Genomic DNA, 18902 nt, shown 5'->3' with positions numbered 1-18902 from the left:
CACAAATGGTTGTAACAACTGAAAGACAAGAGGCACAACAGAATACTGCGGTCTGTTCAAAGTAGGCAATCAAGAAGTACATCCTATAAATATATGTATCGACATATAGTTATACAAAGAATAGTTGGTTTTAGATTGCTCTTGTTCATTTTGACTTTTATTCTTGTCAAGAACATAGACAAAACTTTTCCAGTGGCGAGACCAGGGGCAGGAGGAGTAATGATTAAGTGTATGTAAAATGGCCATTTTCATCTGACCAAAGTAAACCAGCGCACAAGCTGTCTTTGAGGCATGATGAGTGATACATACCATGGAAACATTCTCCCACATCCAACCAGACCAGTTTGGCCAGAAAGGTTGGAAAGGAGTCAGGTACTTTTCTTGTGTGTGTGCTTTGAGTGAGTGCTTTGGTGTGTGTGTGTGTGTGTGTGTGTGTGTGTGTGTGTGTGTGTGTGTGTGTGTGTGTGTGTGTGTGTGTGTGTGTGTGTGTGTGTGTGTGTGTGTGTGTGTGTGTGTGTGTGTGTGTGTGTATTCAAGGATACCAGAGAGTGTTTCAAGACAAGGTTTCATTTTTTTATCCCTTAGGGTTTTAAACAGGCAATAAGAAAATATAATGGATATCAAGATCCCTTGATGAATGGTGTTGACGAAGATGTTTGAAAAGTCAAAGGAGAGAATGGTTTCTTTTTGCTGGACTTTCCTGGCGGTACGATAGCGATGCCGTAATTTCTACATGGATTGTCTGAGGTTTTAAGCGTGTACTACCGTGGGGTAAGTGATTGGACCAGCTCAACGTGTATGTATAACATAGGTATACATTCAGTTACTGTGTGTACAAATCAACACACACACAACTTTTAAGTACTGGCAACACTTAACATTAAGGGTATATTCATTTACCACTAATAAACATTACAAAATGCAGTACTAAGCATTATCTTTCAGTTAATTAACAGTAAACATACAGTATGTGTCTAGTAATAATTTAATAATGGGGAAAATGTTTACTAATTGTGTTCCTGTTAACCAATGTATTAATGTTCCTGTTAAGGAAGGAATTCATTTGTACACTATTTAATAGGAATAGGGTTAACCTTAACCCTATTCTTATACTATTTAATATTGTTTATTACTGTATTAATGAATGGTTAATTGAAGTACTCATATTGTATTGTAGCATTATGATTTCATTCCACATTGTTTTACTTAAATATATTGTGTGTGTGCGTGTGCGTGTGTGTGTGTGTGTGTGTGTGTGTGTGTGTGTGTGTGTGTGTGTGTGTGCATCTGTGAAATTCTATATGGCAATCAAATCAACACAATGTGAATGTATAACTGTTTTGTGCAATGACACAACTATATTATAATAGTCGGGCTAATGAATTGTGTCTATATACACAATGTTTACACTTAAAGTCATCTGAGGACTAGAGATCCCCGGAAGGCATGACAACCTGTCTCTGTGGCTCATATCGGCAGGAGATATGGTTGTTTTGCATAAGACGTGGTGGTTTGAACTGACATCTCATGATAGACCATGTCAGCCTACAGGCTGCCGGTCTGACCGAGTTACTTCAAAGGCAGTGGGTCATGTTTTGGTGCCTGTACATTACCTAGGATCTGGACTGTATGGGGCGCCATGGCAGTGATCATAGAGTACACCGACATGCTGGGGGCCAAACACCTGGGTCTGCAGAACATGCCCTTCCCAGATCTGGTCAAGTATTGCGTCCTGGGCGTCTCTGTGCTGCTACTGCTGCTGGCCCTCGGCATCTTCCTGTGGCAGATCTTCAGATGCTGCACACAGAACAACGCCAGGCAAGATACAAGTAGGTATTCACATATAGAGGGGCTTTCGCAGGGTGCTAAACACACACCTCAATGCGACACTACATGTAAACCTCTATTGTAACAGAGTTCAGACTGATTCTGACGTTTATTCTGTCTTTGTATTCCAGGTGATGACTACTGGGAATCACACACAGCTGCCAGTTTCTTGCAGGGGCCGAGAGCTATGGTAAGATGGGAATGGGTTTGGGTTGAGGTCAGGGTTGGGGTTAGGGTGAACAAATTGCATACAGCAGGACATGCAGCCGGGGGGGGGGGGGGGGGGGGGGGGGGATTAAGTATGCAGAAACCCATTCATCAAGCGCCTATTTTGCATATGCTTATCTGATAAGATAATAGGTCGTACAAGACAGGGACACTCCAGAATGCAAAGTAGTGAAATAGTTGAATGTGCTCAGTCAACTTTTCTATTTTTGGCTTTGAGATTATTGTAACACATTATATTGTTACAAAACAAAATGTTGAACATGTGTATGTTATATTCAGGTTCCTCCAGAGCTCAGTTATGCCGTGCCAACATGCTCAGCCGGGGATGGGCCATTGCTGTATTATCACCAATGGGCTTTATTTGTTACGTGCAGGTCTACAAACTAAAGTACTCCATGCTAGCCCAACTTGTTAAACACATACAAGAAAAGCCAACAAAAATAAATATGGAAGGAATCAGGTAGACTGAATTTGGAGCGCGATGATTTGGATCTCATTATTTGAAAATAATGCACACACTTTGAAGGTCATTGACGAATCAGACTCAGGTATTCAACAATGCTGTGTTATCAATGATGAAATGTGCTTGTGCTTGTGTTGTGTGGAGAATGGAGGGCCGGGCCGTAGGAGGACTCTGAATCATCCCCCCACCCTGAAAGGGGGCGCCACCAGGGAGCTGGGAGAGCCCAGCGAGGACAAGGTGATGGTTGTGATATTGGGATTATTTCCTGAACACCTTGGAATTTTCAAATTATTCTCAAAGTGTCATGATTAAAATGTGTAGGCATGTAAAATATGTCTTTCACATTTGCATAATTTCAATTGCTACAGCGAATAAAAGTGCCTTACACTGTTAGCTAAAGAGTCCTCTGATCCCAGCAGGTCTGCGGGTCACTGCGCTTCTCACTGTTCTACGAGCCGCTGCCGTCCTGCCTGGTGGTCACCATCCTGCAGGCGGAGGGGCTACAGAGGCGGAGCCAGGCCCACAGACCACACCCCTTCGTCAGGCTGAGGCTGATGTGGGAGGAGCCGGAGAACCAGGAGCAGAAGAGCTCACTGATGAATGAGAAGGTCAGAGCGTTTTAGTTGTTATGGCCCTCCAGCAAAGATCCAGATGATTATTGATCATGTATTCACTTTAATGAAGCACTGGAAGGATGCAGGTTAACAATTACAAAGCAGTGAAAACTGAGAAGCACTACAAAGTACTACAGCTACAACCCTAATGAAAACTGCGACGCACTACAAAGTACTACAACGACAAAGTACTTCAAATACAAAGTATTGTACTAATGAACGAGGAAGGATTTTGAGGGAGTTTCTCCTGATATCCCATTTCCCTGATGGCTATCGTCCAGCGAGTGGATTATGCGATGCTCCTGCCCCAACATGTGTGCCCCGGTCTCCTCTCAGGGTGAGGGGGAGCAGCCCGCTCTGTGCACCGTGCTGCAGGAGTGGCACACGCGCATCGTGAGAGACAGCTGCAGCCCTCTGTTCGGAGAGCAGTTCAGCTGTGCCCTGCTGCGGCAGCAGGACCTCTCTCGCGTCACGCTCCGCATGGAGGTAGGAGCCCAGCGCCGCCCGCCCGGCCGGGAGTCAGCTGGCTTTGAGTTGAACCGGCACTATGTCACGTATCAACCGCAGCTTAACCACGCCCGTGCACCACGAGTCGATTCATCCGGGGAATCGTTCTCTACAAATGGTTTGGTCCGCTTTTGCTCGAGCGACAACTCCAGCCGTTTGATTGCAAAAAATGTAGACAGCGCACGTTTAACATTTCAAAAGTGCGATTCATGCACAATAAGTCAAAGTAAATGGAAAAACTAAAAGGAGACACTAAAGTGCTAAATGAATCAGAATCTAGTATTAATGATCAAATGGTATTTTTTGGTAACATTGGTAAGATTTGTAGAATAACCGGATGTTACTCGGTAACTAGTACAAACTGATCGTCTAAGAATTTGACTCAATCCATTATATACTCAAGAAGAAATTCCAAGGCTAAATATATACATTCCTGAAATTCTGTATGATAGATTGTATTGGTGCAAGATATAGATCTAAACAGGAAAAGGTGTGTATTTGGAGAGAAGGTTGCTGAAGACATATGATCACTTAACTTTCCCATGCACGTGTCCTTATGTTCATGTTCGTCTGTGAGACAGGTTAAAGACTTTGATGGCTTCTCTCGACACTTGGTCTTGGGAGAGGTGAGGGTTCCCTTGAGACATCTGGACATGTCCTATCCTCTGGAACTACGAGAGCCTCTGCAGACACCACAAAAGGTGACATACACATCTTCATGCTTTCTACATACTCTTCGCATCAAAACGGTTCTCGGTCAGGTGCCAGCCAGACAGTGGGGTGACTTTGCTGGTGTCTCTGTGTCCCAAGGACCCAGTAGGACAGGTTCTGCTCTCCTTGAGGTTCCTTCCTGCTGCCCAGAGGTTAGAGGTCGGAGTGCTCAAGATCAGAACGCTGCAGACAGACTCAGTTTCTGGTAACACAACAATAATAAGAATAATTTGTATAGCGCTACTTAAAAATTGATTGACATAGTGTGTGTCTTTCTGTGAGTGGATCACACCACATCCACACAAAACAATAAGTAAAGAAAACATTGCTCTTCCAATAGTCTTCTCATATTGTCTCTCTTTGGGTGACAGCCCTGCATGCCCGGATCAGTGTGCGGTGCAACCAGTCCAAGCTACGCAAGCAGAAGACTACTGCTGTCCAACAGGGCCAGGTGACGGTGTTCAATCAGGTCCTCATGTTCTCCCCACTGGAGTTCCCGCCACAAGAGTGCAGCATAGCGCTATCCGTGTACAAGACGGATGGTAACAGGAGACACAAGCATCTGGTGGGTCAGCTGACCGTAGCGAAGCAAAGGAGAGCAGAGGACCTTCACTGGACCTTGATGATGCACTCTGTACGCCAGCCAATAGCAATGTGGCATCAGCTGCTGACCTAAGCTAAGGCTGAAGACGTGAGAAAGCCTCAAAGGCTGTTCCCAAAGACCATCAAGAATAGAAACAACGCTGCCTGGGGTCCACGCTCCACTGGGACACAACACAAGTGCTTCTCAGATATATAGTTAAGAAAAAAATGACGCACTCTTAGAAACTTTTTACTTAAAAATAGTATGAGTTTGCAGTGGTGGCCAGTCTTAAAGGTATCAGTTGAAAGAACAGAGATTCAGAGATGTCTCTGGCTGATGCTCACGGCTGGAGAGGTAGCTCTGGACATGGCATTCATTAGCAGTGACTTTTTCTGCCTTAACTCAACACATTTAGGTGCATCCTGTGCCAGGTCTGCATAATAATAAACATAATTAACTATTGTAATGTGCCAAGTTATTTTGGTTTGCTGACCATTGGTTCTTCCTACGGTCTAGAGGTAGCTGCAACCATGCCCATAGCTGTCAGTACAGCATCTAAGTACTTCTGTTTCAGAGCCCTTCCTGAACTCTTGGACATATAGCCTACTACTCCTATAAACTTCAGAGTGCTCCATCTGTACCACAGTAACCCTTTCAACATATACTACCCACCTTAGCCATCGAGTTTAATAATTGACCGGAGACATAAGTGCTAATCTCAATTTGGAAGATCTAGAATTCCCTCGTTCCGTGTCGGATGTTTTTCAGGGCTCTTTTTGTAAATGAGAGGTGGTTAGCTGCCTGGTGGGCATGGGTGTGTACATCGTTGAATGGTGTATTTGGTGTTATTAATAAAGATTATTTTACAACCACCATAATGTGGAGGCCCACTGTGTTATGTGTTTATGAGCAGGTCAAAGTCCGGGGCATATAAATGACTTCCCATAAAGTAGTAGATCCACCCTGGGACCAAAGGTCTGAGGTGTTGGCCAGGCAGCTCCGTCTCCACACGGCACCATAAGGGCTGTCTGGTCCCCACTCTCCTTGCACAGCCCTGGAGCTGACACACAGTTAAACAACATGGGGCTGCAATTTGCTTTGAGGAATATACTGTTTCTTATGCTGGTGTTTCCGATGTGGGGCCAAGCCCAACCACGTAAGTATTCCTTTTTTAGCATCAATGTGGTATAACTTTCATGGATAAAGCTGGCCTTGTTAATATGACAAAATAAAATAATTCCAAGAATCAATAGCCTTACAGCCCAATTAAATATTGTCAAACATAAAACATAGCTACTTGTAGGGTCTACTCTAAATCCTAGGTGCGTTGTTTTCCACAGTATGCTCTGCTCGGGATGGGACTGTAATAGAAAACAACGAGGTTGGAGTCATTATTACTACCATCCAGACGCTCAACACAGGAGTCACTGTCAAATTCATTGATCCTCCAGCTGACAACCCATTCATACTCGAGGGAAACGAAATGAAAGTGAACAGGTCATTGGACTTTGAGGTACAAAGCTAATAAATATCATTAAAACAATGACACATTTTAACTGAAACCATGAAACGGGTTGGCATTGATTTAAAGTGTGTTGATAAAAGCCCTCCCCCTCCTCTGCCAAATCAACCCAGGGATTAATTTTCTCTCTAAATCCATTTAATGTGTGAAGACAGGTTGCAGTTTGTATCTTGACACATGTAGATGAAGTGCTGGATGTGTCATATTATTCTTTAGTATATTGTCATTTCAAATAAATTCAAACAAAAGTAACGGCCACAATGAAAATAAGTGCATGGGCAGATTGGAATGGGAAGTAATACACTTTTAAACCTTAACATTATATGCTTGAAAAAGTTGGTTTGCTGTGACTCTGAAACAGAACATTGTTATTAATGGCTATATTCAATGTAGAAAGTGTTAAATGTCTATTGATGTTTATTAAATATGAATTCTGATTATAGTAATATGTTTTTGCATGCATTTGTTTTGGTAGAGAAGACAACCTCAATTTATATTGTTTATTAAAAGTTAATTATGATTAGAGTAATATGTTTTTACATGCATTTGTTTTGGTAGGAAAGTGATAATTACATAATGAATATTAAATGCACGGATACAGCCAATCCAGCGGTAAGAGGAACAACATCACACCTACAATCAAACAAATATTCACAGTACTCTCTCTCTCTCTCTCTCGCTCTCTCTCTCTAGATATATAGATATGGTTACCTATAAATCTATATATAAATATACCTATAGATAAAGATATTCTTTGAACACTTCCTCATGTGAAATAGTGTAAAACTTTGTCCTTTGTCATTTTGAAAATAGATTATAAAGCAAAATACAGATGCAGATTACCAATAGCATAAGAATTTCCGTGTTATACGTGTCATGGATGTTTGAGTGGTCGGTTGGGTAATGACGTCTTCCTCTGTTTTAGTTCACCCTCCAAATCCGTGTGGTAGTCGTTGTACAGAATGTGAACGATGAGGGCCCTACGTTTTCACAGAACTCGTACAGCCTCAACGTCAAAGAGGTGAGTCAACCATCTTTCAAAGATTCATATCAGAGCAGCACCTCAGTCGTATAACATTGTGAAAACAGTTTCCGTAGAAGCACATGATTTGTTTAAATGAATAAGAAAGATGTTGCACAAGAAGTTATTTAGTTCGACTTCTTTGTTTCGAGTATTATTTCCGTCTCTCTAATATATCCATGGAGATGTATGTGTCTACATCTGCCTGTCTCAAATGTCCTAACGGGAACTTCTTGTTCTTAAAGTTTACCCCTGTGGGCAACCTTGTTGGGACTTACGCCGCCACTGACAAGGACTCAGCTGTACTTTACTACAAACTGATCGCAGAACCAGTAGGAGCTTCTTTTATAAAAACCTAATTTAATAATCTTAATAATCAGCATAATTAGTTACATTTACACATGAAAGTTCTCCCTTTTTTCTTTCACTCACGCAGGACGTAGGATTTGGATTGGAAACTCAAAACAACGGAGGAATTGTAGTGAAAAGCCTTCTGGACTATGATGTGATTAAAAGTGTGAAACTAACACTTTACGCTCAGGTAAGAACTCACAAACAATAAAATGTATAAAGTCAAAAAGTGTTGGATTGGTTCAGGATAAACAGGCCCATCAACCATATAATGTCACATGGATATATTATAACCAGAGGGCACATTTAAGACTGAAGCAAGAAGAAGAGAATACACAAGGCTATACAAAGTAATAAAACAGAGGATTAAGCATCCGATGATCTACAGAGGAGTTCAGCCATTAGAAAGAACAATTTTTTTATAATACATTGTATTTTTCTTTTAACCAGTAACAAAAAAGCTTTTAAAAGGCAAATCAGCTTTCCATTCATGGTTGTTATTTTAAGGAAACATCAAATATTGCAATTAGACATCATCTTTCGACCACAGAGGTCTGCATAGAAAGAATGAATATATAACATGGTCCCAATATCTCCATGTCTCAGCCATTGCGATGTTGTTACACAATGTGACACTCGTCCACTTCTGCACTGCGATGCCAGGAGAGGCAGAGCTGACCCTCTGCCTAGAGCTACTGCCCCTAGCACCTCCGGGGAGATGAGTCCAACAACGGGACCAACTTCCTCATCGTTTCTCGTATCTCGTTACTCTTTTCAGGACACAGCAGAGCCCACACCTGAAGGTGTGCCGTCTTTCACCGCCAGCACCACAATCATGGTTACAATCACTGATGATGACAACAGACCCCCCTGGTTCCAGCCATGTGATGTCATCAGCGTTGGACCGAGTAAAATCTGCCAGTCCTATGGCTACACAGGAAGTGTGAGCCTTACAGAGCAAGAGGTATCCACAACCCAAAGGAGATTACATGATGGCGTGGTAGCTAGAAGCTTGCTTAATACATATTAATTTGCCTTGGAAATTAACCATGAATTTAAACAAGACTTACTTCCGGCAACTTGTAAACACTTGAATAACAGTTAAATACTGCTACGGATTATAAGGTTTGATTATCTCTAGGGAAGAATATGAAATATTGATGTACAATAATGGTTATTTGTTGGTTCAGCAGTTTTTTATTTGTTGTAGCTTAGCCTACAAGAAACATTTAGATTGATTTGCGCTTCTTTTTTTAATGCAGGCGAATGCCTTAACTTTGGAGCCAGGACCACTTTATGCTGTGGATGGTGATAATGGAATTAACGTAGCAATGCAATACTCAATTTTAAATGGTAAGGTGCCTGGACAATAGGCTTCATGATATTAATAAGCCCATCAGTGGGATGCAAATTATAAAGAAATACGATTCTGCACCCCACTTTCTTACACTTATACAGCTGCCATTCTATACGGTGGTGATTTAAATCTTCAACAGACACTTTGTCTAAGAAAGTTAGTGATGTCCGACCATGACGTTTTAGCTCGTCTTCCCACCTGCTGATACAAGTAACGTTTCCAGCTTTGCTGGCATGGTTTCCCAGCGTACTGCTGGAGTTTTCCTTGCTGTTTGCATATGCCTATCCCAGCCCCTCAACTTGATTAGTCAAAACAAAAACAAAGCAAAAGAAAGTGAAACAATTCAAATGCCCGTTAAACAAGATTTAACCTATTTAAGACAACCTTGGAGAAACAAGCTTTGACTTTATATGAATGAACTGAACTCGTAATTACAGGTCAGAAACCCTCACTGTAGAGATCTGACTTGTTGATCCAAGTTGATACTGAATTGACATCAGTAACAACTTCAAACATGGAAACACTGCCGCCTTCATCGGAATGAAATTATTATAAAAGTATAATAAAAGTTTTAATACAATTGCAATTATAATACAATTATCCAATACGTGTTTGTATCGTTCAGATTTCACTCTGAAAACAGCAATGTGTGGAATTCATAATTTACACACTTAATTATCTAGCCAGTGTTCCTCTCCTGTCTTTCGTTTCCAAAATAAGCTTAAACTGCTGCATACATTGTCTGTAATCAACACTGAACCACAATCTGCCTACCCTTAGTCATGTCCCCCCCCATCAGGCTTTAGACATTTCAGAAAAGCGATAAATATTATACAAAAGTTATTGAATTGAGTTCCTTCTTACACTTGTGTATTGAACGTTGGAAGCTGTTTGGACAGATCCTTTCCTTTGCATATTTTTCAGGAAACACAGGAAACCTGTTTCGCATCGATGCGCTCAGTGGAAACATTACAATGACGAAACCAGCGGATGTCCCCGGCCCAATCGTCCTCAGTGTCATGGTAAAACAACACCTACATTATATTAGAGTCTATCTGTATTTGTGTGTGTTACAACACAAAGACGTTTTTTGAAACTACTGAAACTGAGGCCTCTAGTGTGTTCATACATGGTTCGTACTGACACTGAGGCCTCTAGTGTGTTCATACATGGTTTGTACTGAAACTGAGGCCTCTAGTGTGTTCATACATGGGTCATGCTGCACTGCGGCCTATAGTGTGTTCATACATGGTTCGTACTGACACTGAGGCCTGCATTAGTTCATACATGGTACATACTGTGCACATATGGGGCTATGGGGTTGGGTAAATAGAGCAAATGAGCAACTTCCATTTTTTTATAGCCCAGGCTCACTGTAGACATTTAGTTAAGTACTTAATTGTTGTAACGCCAGCCATTTGAACAACCAACCAACCCTAATGTTTTCTTCATTTCCAGGCTGCACAAGCTGTCAATAGCTTCCAATTTGCCACAACAACAGTCACATTCCAGGTTGTCCCCAAGAGTCTGCATGCGCCAGTATTCGAGGGGGCTCCATACAGTGGCGTTGTCTCTGGCTTGGGCTCCATGGTATTTGATTCAACTGACAATACGCCCCTGATAATCCAGGCTACGGATGAAGACTTCATTGGGGTAAAATAGGGCAGAGCTCAAACGTAACATTTGTTCTTGTTTGATGATGATTTTGAATCATCTTTGAAGTTCAGAACATTATTTATTTGATTATTTATTTGAACAACTGGATCCATAGGCCTGACTTACAGTCTATGTCTTCTAATGCAGGGGTGGAATCCTGACATTGTGTATGCAATCATTGGAACCAGCAATTTCTCAATAATAGGGCATAACTTGTTCTTGATGAAGGACTCTCCATTGGGTGCCGTTTCCCTACAGGTAAACTAATCCAGACCATGAACTTATCTTACTTATCTCAGTCGAATGGACCGACTGTACTGTGTTTGAGATATTATACTACCTGGCTTGTACATTCCTAGGTCCAAGCAAGGGACACTGCAATTGGAGATAAAATAACAGCCAACGTGCAGGTAGAAGTGACTTCAGGTAGGACAATTTAAGATTTATTAAGATTCAGCCACCAGTTTCCTAATGTAATGATGAATGCTTACTCTAATGCTGCATGTTGAAAGGGGTCTTGGAGTCCAAATTATTCTGATTTGATGTTGTTACAAATAATCTCAAATATGCCGCAATGCTTTCACCAGACCTATGGAGAGACCTTAAGCAGGGCAGGTTGCGCTACTCTTAGAAAGGAGCAGATTGAACAAAAATAACCAGGTAGAGGAGGGTACTCTGCACCTCTATGGGCAAAGGGCAGGTGCTCGGGCCCCCTGAAGCCGGATTCATAGTCAACGTTGGTGAACTGCACAAACAGGCGTGGAACGAAGATGAGGTCACAGTACAGCAGAGTTAACAAACTTAACGTTGGGTGGATGTGATTGGAGGATTTCAAATGACGTCACGCATGGCATTTTTACTTCTTACCCTTGAGTTGTAGTTATTTATCAAATAGGGACGCATTTTAGGAGTGTTTGTGTGAACTGTTCTGTGTCAGGTTTATGAGCCCTATGCAAAGACGCACAGAGTTGCTCAAATGTTGGCCAATTCATGGAAGGAGATAGTGGACTCGCTTTCCAAAGATGTCGGATGCCATGTTTGATAAAACATGGGATATGTTTGAATTTGCTCACTTGTTCCCTCATTACCTATATGGTGAACACTATATATATATTAAGGGAACAAGTAAAGCAGAGAATTAGGAAAGATTCAGACACTTAAATGTGCCCGAAATCTATCATCGTCATGTGTATGTAGTGATAAAAGAAGCAGAATGTTCCCTTTCTATTGGATGAATCTGACGACTATGAAAACCACTGTGCATCGTTGAATATAGTGTGGTAATAAGTGTGCATCAGTTGAACACTTATTTGAAGGTGTATTATGGGTATTAGATGTGCACTATATTAGGGACCCATCTGCTCTCTACTACCTTCTCTTAGTCCCCCCTTCCCCGTTCAACCGTGTGCTTGTGCACTCATTGAAAGGGTCTTTTAAGTTTTGAAAAGCGCTATATAAAACAAATTTATCTAAGTAATGTACAATCCCAAATAAACGTAAATAAATTGAGAAACGCTATAGCTGTTTCAAATGCAACGTCGCCCCATAACGACAAATAATTTCACAATTAATTATTAAACAATGACCAAAACACCAATACTATCAACATGCCTTTGCTTCTCCACTACCTCAATGGAGTCGGTCATTGGAATGTGGCCTCCTGATGTACAAGCCCTACAGGAACTAGATTCATACACTAACATTTCAGACAACAATACAAAATGATGACAGCCTAAGAAGTGCCCTCTATAGGGCACAAGTGGACCAAATTGAAACAAAGACATGGAAAACCTTTCCTCTGGAGATAGTAGCTTAGTAAGCAGTCTGTCATGCGTGTCATGTTGGTCCAGTGTCTCCTGTCGTTTTGGCTAATAATTCAAGCGCATTGTTACAGAAAAACAAAAATATTCCATGGCTGTCAATAACGGCACATCACATCAGCTATCAATTAGGATTTAGCGCCCTGCCTTCAGAATGCCTGCAAATATATCAATTGCTATTGGTAACACTGTTTATTTGAGGATATGCTGGTCTCAGGTATACATGAAATAAATTCAGGCATGAAATAATGACAGAGTATTGAGGTACAAAAACTTTGCCCTCCTGCAGGGCAGCCAACCACAACTTTGGCTCCAACCACTAGCTCTGCACCTCAAACCGATTCCAGTACGACATCCATTCCTACTTCTAGTCCCCCTGGGTCTACTCTTGACAGTATTACTACTGACGGCAGCATGACAACTCAAGGCAGTGATTCAACTGCCAGCTCAACACCTTCTCACCCAGGTAGCACGTCTGACAGGGAGGAAATTTGCATCGTGCACAAATCAAATTCAAGAGTAATGAAGAGAAAAAGCCAAGCTGCTCTTTGCAATCAGCCAGCTAATTGAATTTGCTTGCTCCAACTCTGATTGTTCTAATTCCAATCGACAAGGTTTCCTTAGAAGAAAATAAACTACATTTAATTAACAGCAAACTAATTGTTACTAATCAATTAATGGTGTTCATGTGAACTAAGGTCTTAATTGATAGGTTATATTATGGCCGCTCACCCTAACCTCTATTGATCTGCTCTATAAAGCTAATGACTGCATTAACTTATGTTAGTTAATGGTAAATGAATGTGACCTTACAGTTAAGTGTTACCAGTAAAGTGTCCTAATGTTGATCATTAGGAGGTGTTTCTGTTGCTCTTTAAGCTGCAGGTGGAGCTGGCAGATACGGTGCATCAGACATGGCGGCCCTCGGAGCCACCCTGGCCATTTTACTATTCATATCTCTGGGAATCATTGGATACTTGGTTTATCGTGTCCAACACGGAAAAGCAGCCTGGGGCAAACTTTCCGAAGCCAGTATTTTCAGAAGTTCTGTGAGTTCTTGTGTCCACCAATTCCTGTCAAGTATAAAAACCTCACATCCTGAACACATTGTAGTGTTCATAGTTTCCAGTCTTTTACTTTTCACCCTTAACTATTTGATGTTGGCCCCTGCAGCTCGGCCGAGGTCCAGGGGACCCTAACGACGGCGTCCAGTACACCAATGAAGCGTTCAAGAAGGACGAAGACTCGGACAGTACGGGGCCGGCCAGTCCCGTGGAGCTCAGGCGCAAGCTGAGTGCAGAGACGGCGTCCACCATGGCCAGAAACACAGCCGCCACAGAAGAGACCGTTATGAAGTCTGCAGCAACCCTCCTGGCCATGTTGCCTGACGAAGAGGGGGGCACGTCGGAGATGGACGGAGCGGACAGCGAGAAGGAGGTGAAGCCCATTCTGACCAAGGAGAGGCGCACGGAGGAGGGCTACAAGTCCGTCTGGTTCAAGGAGGACATCGTGCCGGACGCCAAGGAGGACGTGCACATCATCCCAGACAACACGGAGCAGGATGCCGAGGAAGACGACGAGGCATCGACCTCCAGCGGAAACGAAGAGGACTCAACGCCCGGACGGAAAGTGATGTTTGGTGATGGGGACATGGACAGCGGCGTGGGAGTCAAGGCTTCAGATTCAGGGTCAGATTCAGAAAATAATGAAATGGTGACAAAAGATCTGTAAGAGAAGGTTGATTCAGAAAGAATTTAATAACTTTAAGATAATTCACGCACTAAAGTCATCCAGTGGGGACAATCCCATGACACTGGTATGGGCTATCCCCTGGCACCAATCAGAAGCAGTTTTGTCTTTGTTGAGCGTTGTCTCTGTGATTTTGTTGTAAATGTTATGCAGCTCTAGTGGCACAGAATGATATTGATGAGAACGTCCCAACATATATATATTTTTTAATGTATCAGTAATCATAATGTCCTTTATAATTACAATTAAATCGTGTCTATTTTATGTAAATATGTAAATATTTAAAATGTGTTGTGAAACACTGCCATATGACGAAATGTAACAAATATATTTACAATCTTTTTTAGATTTTCTTTACCATTTCAAAGTCTTTAGGGGATTCTCCGAGACACTGGCCACTATAGAATGAATAGGGACCCAAAAGGACCAGCCCGCTCCAGGAGCCCATGGAAGGCTAAAGCGTCCATGCTTGTATACATGACGGACAAATGCATACTGACTTTGTTTGTTTAATATTTTCCTCTCACTGAATGGAAAGTATAAAAGGACAAGGAGATACAGCAAGTAATAAACAATGTTGGTTTGAAAGATGTGGTGCATGATTATTTAGATAAGAGTTATAAATTATATGACAGCAATGGACTTTGTCTAGCCATCTACCATGCCAAATACTAATCCTCTCATCGCATGGGGTCACTAAAATGGATTGTATGTGTTACGTGACAATCGGTAACCCACACTATTTCCCTGTCTTTAGGTCCACAAATTAAACACAGTATGTGCTTAGTTAGGAGAAGTTACCAAGCACTGCTTGTGTCTTGATCTTACCATGACCATTTACAATAGAGGGTATTTTATTAGACAGTGAAAATTAAATAACATCTGATTGATGGGGAAACTGTCATACAGATTTTCGACAATACCGCACATTTCCATCATAACAGATCATATCAGATATGCTTCCAAGGCAACAGTGGAATCATTACATGTGATCGTGGCCACACCCACAAGGCTAATGATTGCTGTTTCAACATTCCAATCGTTATTGCACTTTATATATATAAAACACACCGCCACTGATCTCCACTGTGGATATTTGTTTTCTCATCAACTCATGAATGCGTATTATTCTTTATAGGTTGTTTATTGTCTTTGAGTCGGATATGAGGTAAATGAAGGTGTAAAAAAGCAATACATGCATATCTTTTATGAAGCCAGAACTAACAAAAAGGCTGTTTGAAAAGTACTCTTGTGCCAATGTTTTCACTGTCTTGTGCCAGTCTTACAGCGCTGGTGAATACAGTGAGGCGTACAGCTACACACCACAGCGCCCTCATGCCCAGAGGTGTTCCAAGCCCTTCCGCTTTATATTTTTAATACAACTAATTATCACAATATAGTCTTACTTGAAATTTAAGGGGACTAAATTTCCCTTGAAGGACGAAAGACACACAAAAACATCTCCTTTTATACGAAAAACTGTACTATCTCTTTCAGGAAGTAGACCAGACAGATGGATACACTTTGTATCAAAAATAAATACGACTGGGTAATAGATTTAGCCATCGCACTAGAGAAGCACGATGAGGTTCCCAACACCAGTAGCCTTTTAAACTGCAATCGATACATTATAGTGCATAAATATTACTTAACACTTGTCCAACAAGAGCAACCCTGCATTATGTTTATTAATTTATTATCAAAAACCAAGAACTGCTTAAGAGCAATACTCGGGCTGGTTTGTGAAATGCACAAAATCAACTCCACAATTATTATTGGAATCGTCCTCAGACAACATCCACCGCGTTTGAGCATGTGGACCGTATGGCGAGTGCAGCTGAAGTTACCCAGTGTGCAATTTGACCTTTGAGTTAATCATTATCTATTTCAATGAAGTTACCCTCTATGTGACATTTTACAACAAAATGTAACATTAATTTGGCTACCAGTCATGTAGCAGATAGAATGCCAGCCTGCGGACTCTGTGGTCAGGGAGCATGGGCAGAATGTGGACCGACCGTGACGAGGATGTGAGGTTTGACCAGGGAGAGGATGGGGTCCTTCGGGGCCCCCGGCAAGCAGTAGGCCTCATCCACCGCCAGGCCCCAGGAGCGCAGCGTCTTCAGGGCCTGAAGACACGTGTTCCTTGTGCCGAGCCCGGTGATCAGGCTGGTGGTCAGAGGGCTGTCTTCCAACCCGAACCTCTGCCTCATCCTGCCTACCAGAGCGCTGAACTCCCTGAGGGGCTCCTGGGAGAGAGAGAACAGAGAGGGGAAACGTCACAGCTGTGCGCTTAAGATGATGGCCTCAGCAACTGCCTATGACTACATTAATGTCATAACATTCAATGGAGCACATTTAAAACAGGCATTTTCTGAAAAAGATGTGGGATTGCTGTCTGGGCCCATTAGCTGGTTTACATGCTAAAAGCCAGAAATTTGTGCTCTGTGCGCTTAAGGAATAATATATCAATGGAACATTTTCAAGAATGGGTCATATCACCATTTACACAGAACATAAAGTACAATATAAAGTCCTTAAGTCCTCTTTCAAAGAAATTTGAAACACGCATGCCCTGGTCTTGGCGCCTTATAAAGACGGTAAAAACTATCTAGCATCCCCATCCATAAATATGGTGTACCATGCTCTTGCTCCAGCCGTCATACCTGAGAATCTGGGACGTCCGAGGGGCTGGCTGTGCAGTCATCCGGGAAGCCTTCTGCATTGCCATAGAAACCAACTCGGAGCTGCTCGGTGGAGTGCAGCGCCGTCTGCTGGACGACCTGAGCCCCTGCGATGCCTGCACACAACACCACAGCACGGTTCATGCAGTCATCCGTCTGCATCCATGCACTCACTCAAGAGTTTGTTGACATTTGTTTATTTGTGAGACATGTTATGAAACATGCATAATATACCTTATTTGTCTAATTCATCAATAACTTAATTTAGAACAAATAATTTTAATTGATCAAATAATCCCAGAAATTGTAGTGTATGACTACGGTGGTGAACCAAACCTCCTTGTGAGGCCTTCCAAACGTCACTGGAATCCGTCGAGAGGAAAAGCTTGACATTGTTGGATCTCAGACCCTCTACCAGATCCTGTGGAGCGCAGAAACATAGTCTGCTGATCTCCAGCGCTGATCAGAAGTAATGAACAGATACTGTTAGACAACATTTCGGCTGGAAGAGCAGACACAATTCACCAGCATTGGATTTGGACTGACATTATCCATAACTACAGTAGATAGAGGGCAGGTTTCTTGAATGAGGCTGAAAGAAGTGGGTTTATTTCAATACCACTTTAAATATATTCAAATTGTTGTCTGTGTTATGGTTCACCGTAATGTTTTAAACTGAGCAGGCTGCATGTTTGATGCTCCTCTGTGTCTTCTGTTGATATCAAAATGATGTCAAACAGCAATGTCTCGGACGGATTTTTCTCCAGGAGCCTTTCATTTACTCGTTGAATAGCCTGAGAAAGTGTTGAAACACATATTCAAAGTAAGAGTAGTAACAGTAGTTGCAAAATATAAAGTTTCAGAAAAAAACATTAAGACGATTAAATAAATAGAACTAATCGGTAAAACAAAGATATTTGCTGTTACACTATACAGTACCATTTTGCCATTAAATATACATTCAACTCTTCCATGGTCCACATTATAAAGTTGTACCGAGTTGTGTCAGATTTCAAAATAAGGGCCCAGGGAGGCTCACCTGGATGAAAGGGAACGCAGCTCCCATGGCGTAAGGTGATGTGGTCGGGCCGTCTCCTCCTGGGGCTTCTGCCTCGAACACAGCATGAAACGCTACGGCGACCACCACGGAAAGAGCAGAGTCTCTCTGCGGAGGAAAGAGGTGTATTAACTCGGTCAGTTTCGGCTGAGCCCCGAGTAAGAACTTTTCTGACCTAGCTGCTACAGACCACTCTTAAGGTTACCTGCTCCACTTCGGTGTTCAGCACCGTCGAAACCATGTTGTTCCTTAATGGTATACTATTGACGGAGAGGATTTAAAAAGGGTTGTTTCACTGGGCATGCGGTGGCATCTACGACAGAGAACCCCAGAAACTTTAATTTCAGCCGCAGATGTGTCAAAATTCAAACCGGATGTTGCTTTGGTAAGCGACAGTGTGTCAAGCTAGTGGCAGGCTAGCAGCAGAACTACAATAACAACATCCGGTACAGTTCACAAAAAACACAATGCAAAGTCAGATCGTTCAGATGAGTGAGCTATGTTCAGTTGTGTTGAATGCAATGTAGAGGAAAACATCATAACTGATTGAATGGTAAATATCGGGGTTAGTTGATGGTATGCGTGCTGATAAGATTAGTAAATTTAGTTCAAACTGTTATATGTATCTGCTGACATCTACTGGTTATATTGAGCAAATACGTGTGTCGAATTAACCCACTTTGCCTGGATTTCATTCACTGAGATGATTCTCCTCGACACTTATTTGTGTTTTTTTTGTGTGTATTTTATGC

The 18902-nt window shown here is 42.1% G+C and overlaps 3 protein-coding genes across 4 annotated transcripts; 2 read left to right on the top strand and 1 right to left on the bottom strand.

Moving 5' to 3' along the window:
- Positions 1-494: 494 nt before the first annotated feature.
- Positions 495-5889, top strand: syt19 (synaptotagmin XIX). 2 transcript variants are annotated; one of them, XM_079743736.1, is made up of 9 exons: positions 495-771; positions 1618-1829; positions 1959-2017; positions 2663-2755; positions 2935-3126; positions 3469-3618; positions 4221-4340; positions 4450-4555; positions 4722-5889. In XM_079743736.1, the coding sequence occupies exons 2-9, from the start codon at positions 1640-1642 to the stop codon at positions 5024-5026; spliced, it is 1215 nt and encodes a 404-aa protein (XP_079599862.1). In that variant the 5' UTR covers positions 495-771; positions 1618-1639; the 3' UTR covers positions 5027-5889. The 2 variants fall into 2 exon arrangements, with proteins under 2 accessions (XP_079599862.1, XP_079599863.1); XM_079743737.1 differs by having other exon boundaries at positions 496-771; positions 2938-3126; positions 4722-5884.
- Positions 5890-6416: 527 nt separating this feature from the next.
- Positions 6417-14391, top strand: LOC307080212 (cadherin-related family member 5-like; the record flags this gene model as incomplete). The annotated part of the gene is made up of 13 exons (XM_079742849.1): positions 6417-6446; positions 7381-7476; positions 7722-7808; positions 7913-8017; positions 8606-8791; positions 9090-9180; positions 10109-10206; positions 10643-10837; positions 10988-11098; positions 11200-11266; positions 12950-13126; positions 13540-13709; positions 13834-14391. The coding sequence occupies 13 exons, from the start codon at positions 6417-6419 to the stop codon at positions 14389-14391; spliced, it is 1971 nt and encodes a 656-aa protein (XP_079598975.1).
- Positions 14392-14902: 511 nt separating this feature from the next.
- Positions 14903-18531, bottom strand: LOC307080515 (cytosolic 5'-nucleotidase 1A). Its single transcript, XM_079743242.1, has 6 exons — positions 18356-18531; positions 18133-18258; positions 17755-17887; positions 17430-17552; positions 17076-17209; positions 14903-16658 (listed from the first exon to the last, which is right to left on the bottom strand). The coding sequence occupies exons 1-6, from the start codon at positions 18389-18391 to the stop codon at positions 16398-16400; spliced, it is 813 nt and encodes a 270-aa protein (XP_079599368.1). The 5' UTR covers positions 18392-18531; the 3' UTR covers positions 14903-16397.
- Between the last annotated feature and the right edge of the window lie 371 nt (positions 18532-18902).

The sequence above is a fragment of the Pollachius pollachius genome (genome assembly GCF_949987615.1).
Source record: "Pollachius pollachius genome assembly, chromosome: 9".
In the NCBI taxonomy this organism is placed as follows: Eukaryota; Metazoa; Chordata; class Actinopteri; order Gadiformes; family Gadidae; genus Pollachius; species Pollachius pollachius.
This window is presented reverse-complemented; position numbering and strand designations above follow the sequence as displayed.

Coding starts and splice junctions, on each gene's coding strand:
- syt19 (XM_079743736.1), top strand. CDS start 1,640: ATGGCAGTGATCATAGAGTACACCGACATGCTGGGGGCCAAACACCTG. Junction 2,018..2,662: donor TGCAGGGGCCGAGAGCTATG/GTAAGATGGGAA, acceptor TGTTGTGTGGAG/AATGGAGGGCCGGGCCGTAG. Junction 3,127..3,468: donor GCTCACTGATGAATGAGAAG/GTCAGAGCGTTT, acceptor GTCTCCTCTCAG/GGTGAGGGGGAGCAGCCCGC.
- LOC307080515 (XM_079743242.1), bottom strand. CDS start 18,391: ATGGTTTCGACGGTGCTGAACACCGAAGTGGAGCAG. Junction 18,259..18,355: donor TGAACACCGAAGTGGAGCAG/GTAACCTTAAGA, acceptor TTTCCTCCGCAG/AGAGACTCTGCTCTTTCCGT. Junction 17,888..18,132: donor CTGCGTTCCCTTTCATCCAG/GTGAGCCTCCCT, acceptor ACACTTTCTCAG/GCTATTCAACGAGTAAATGA.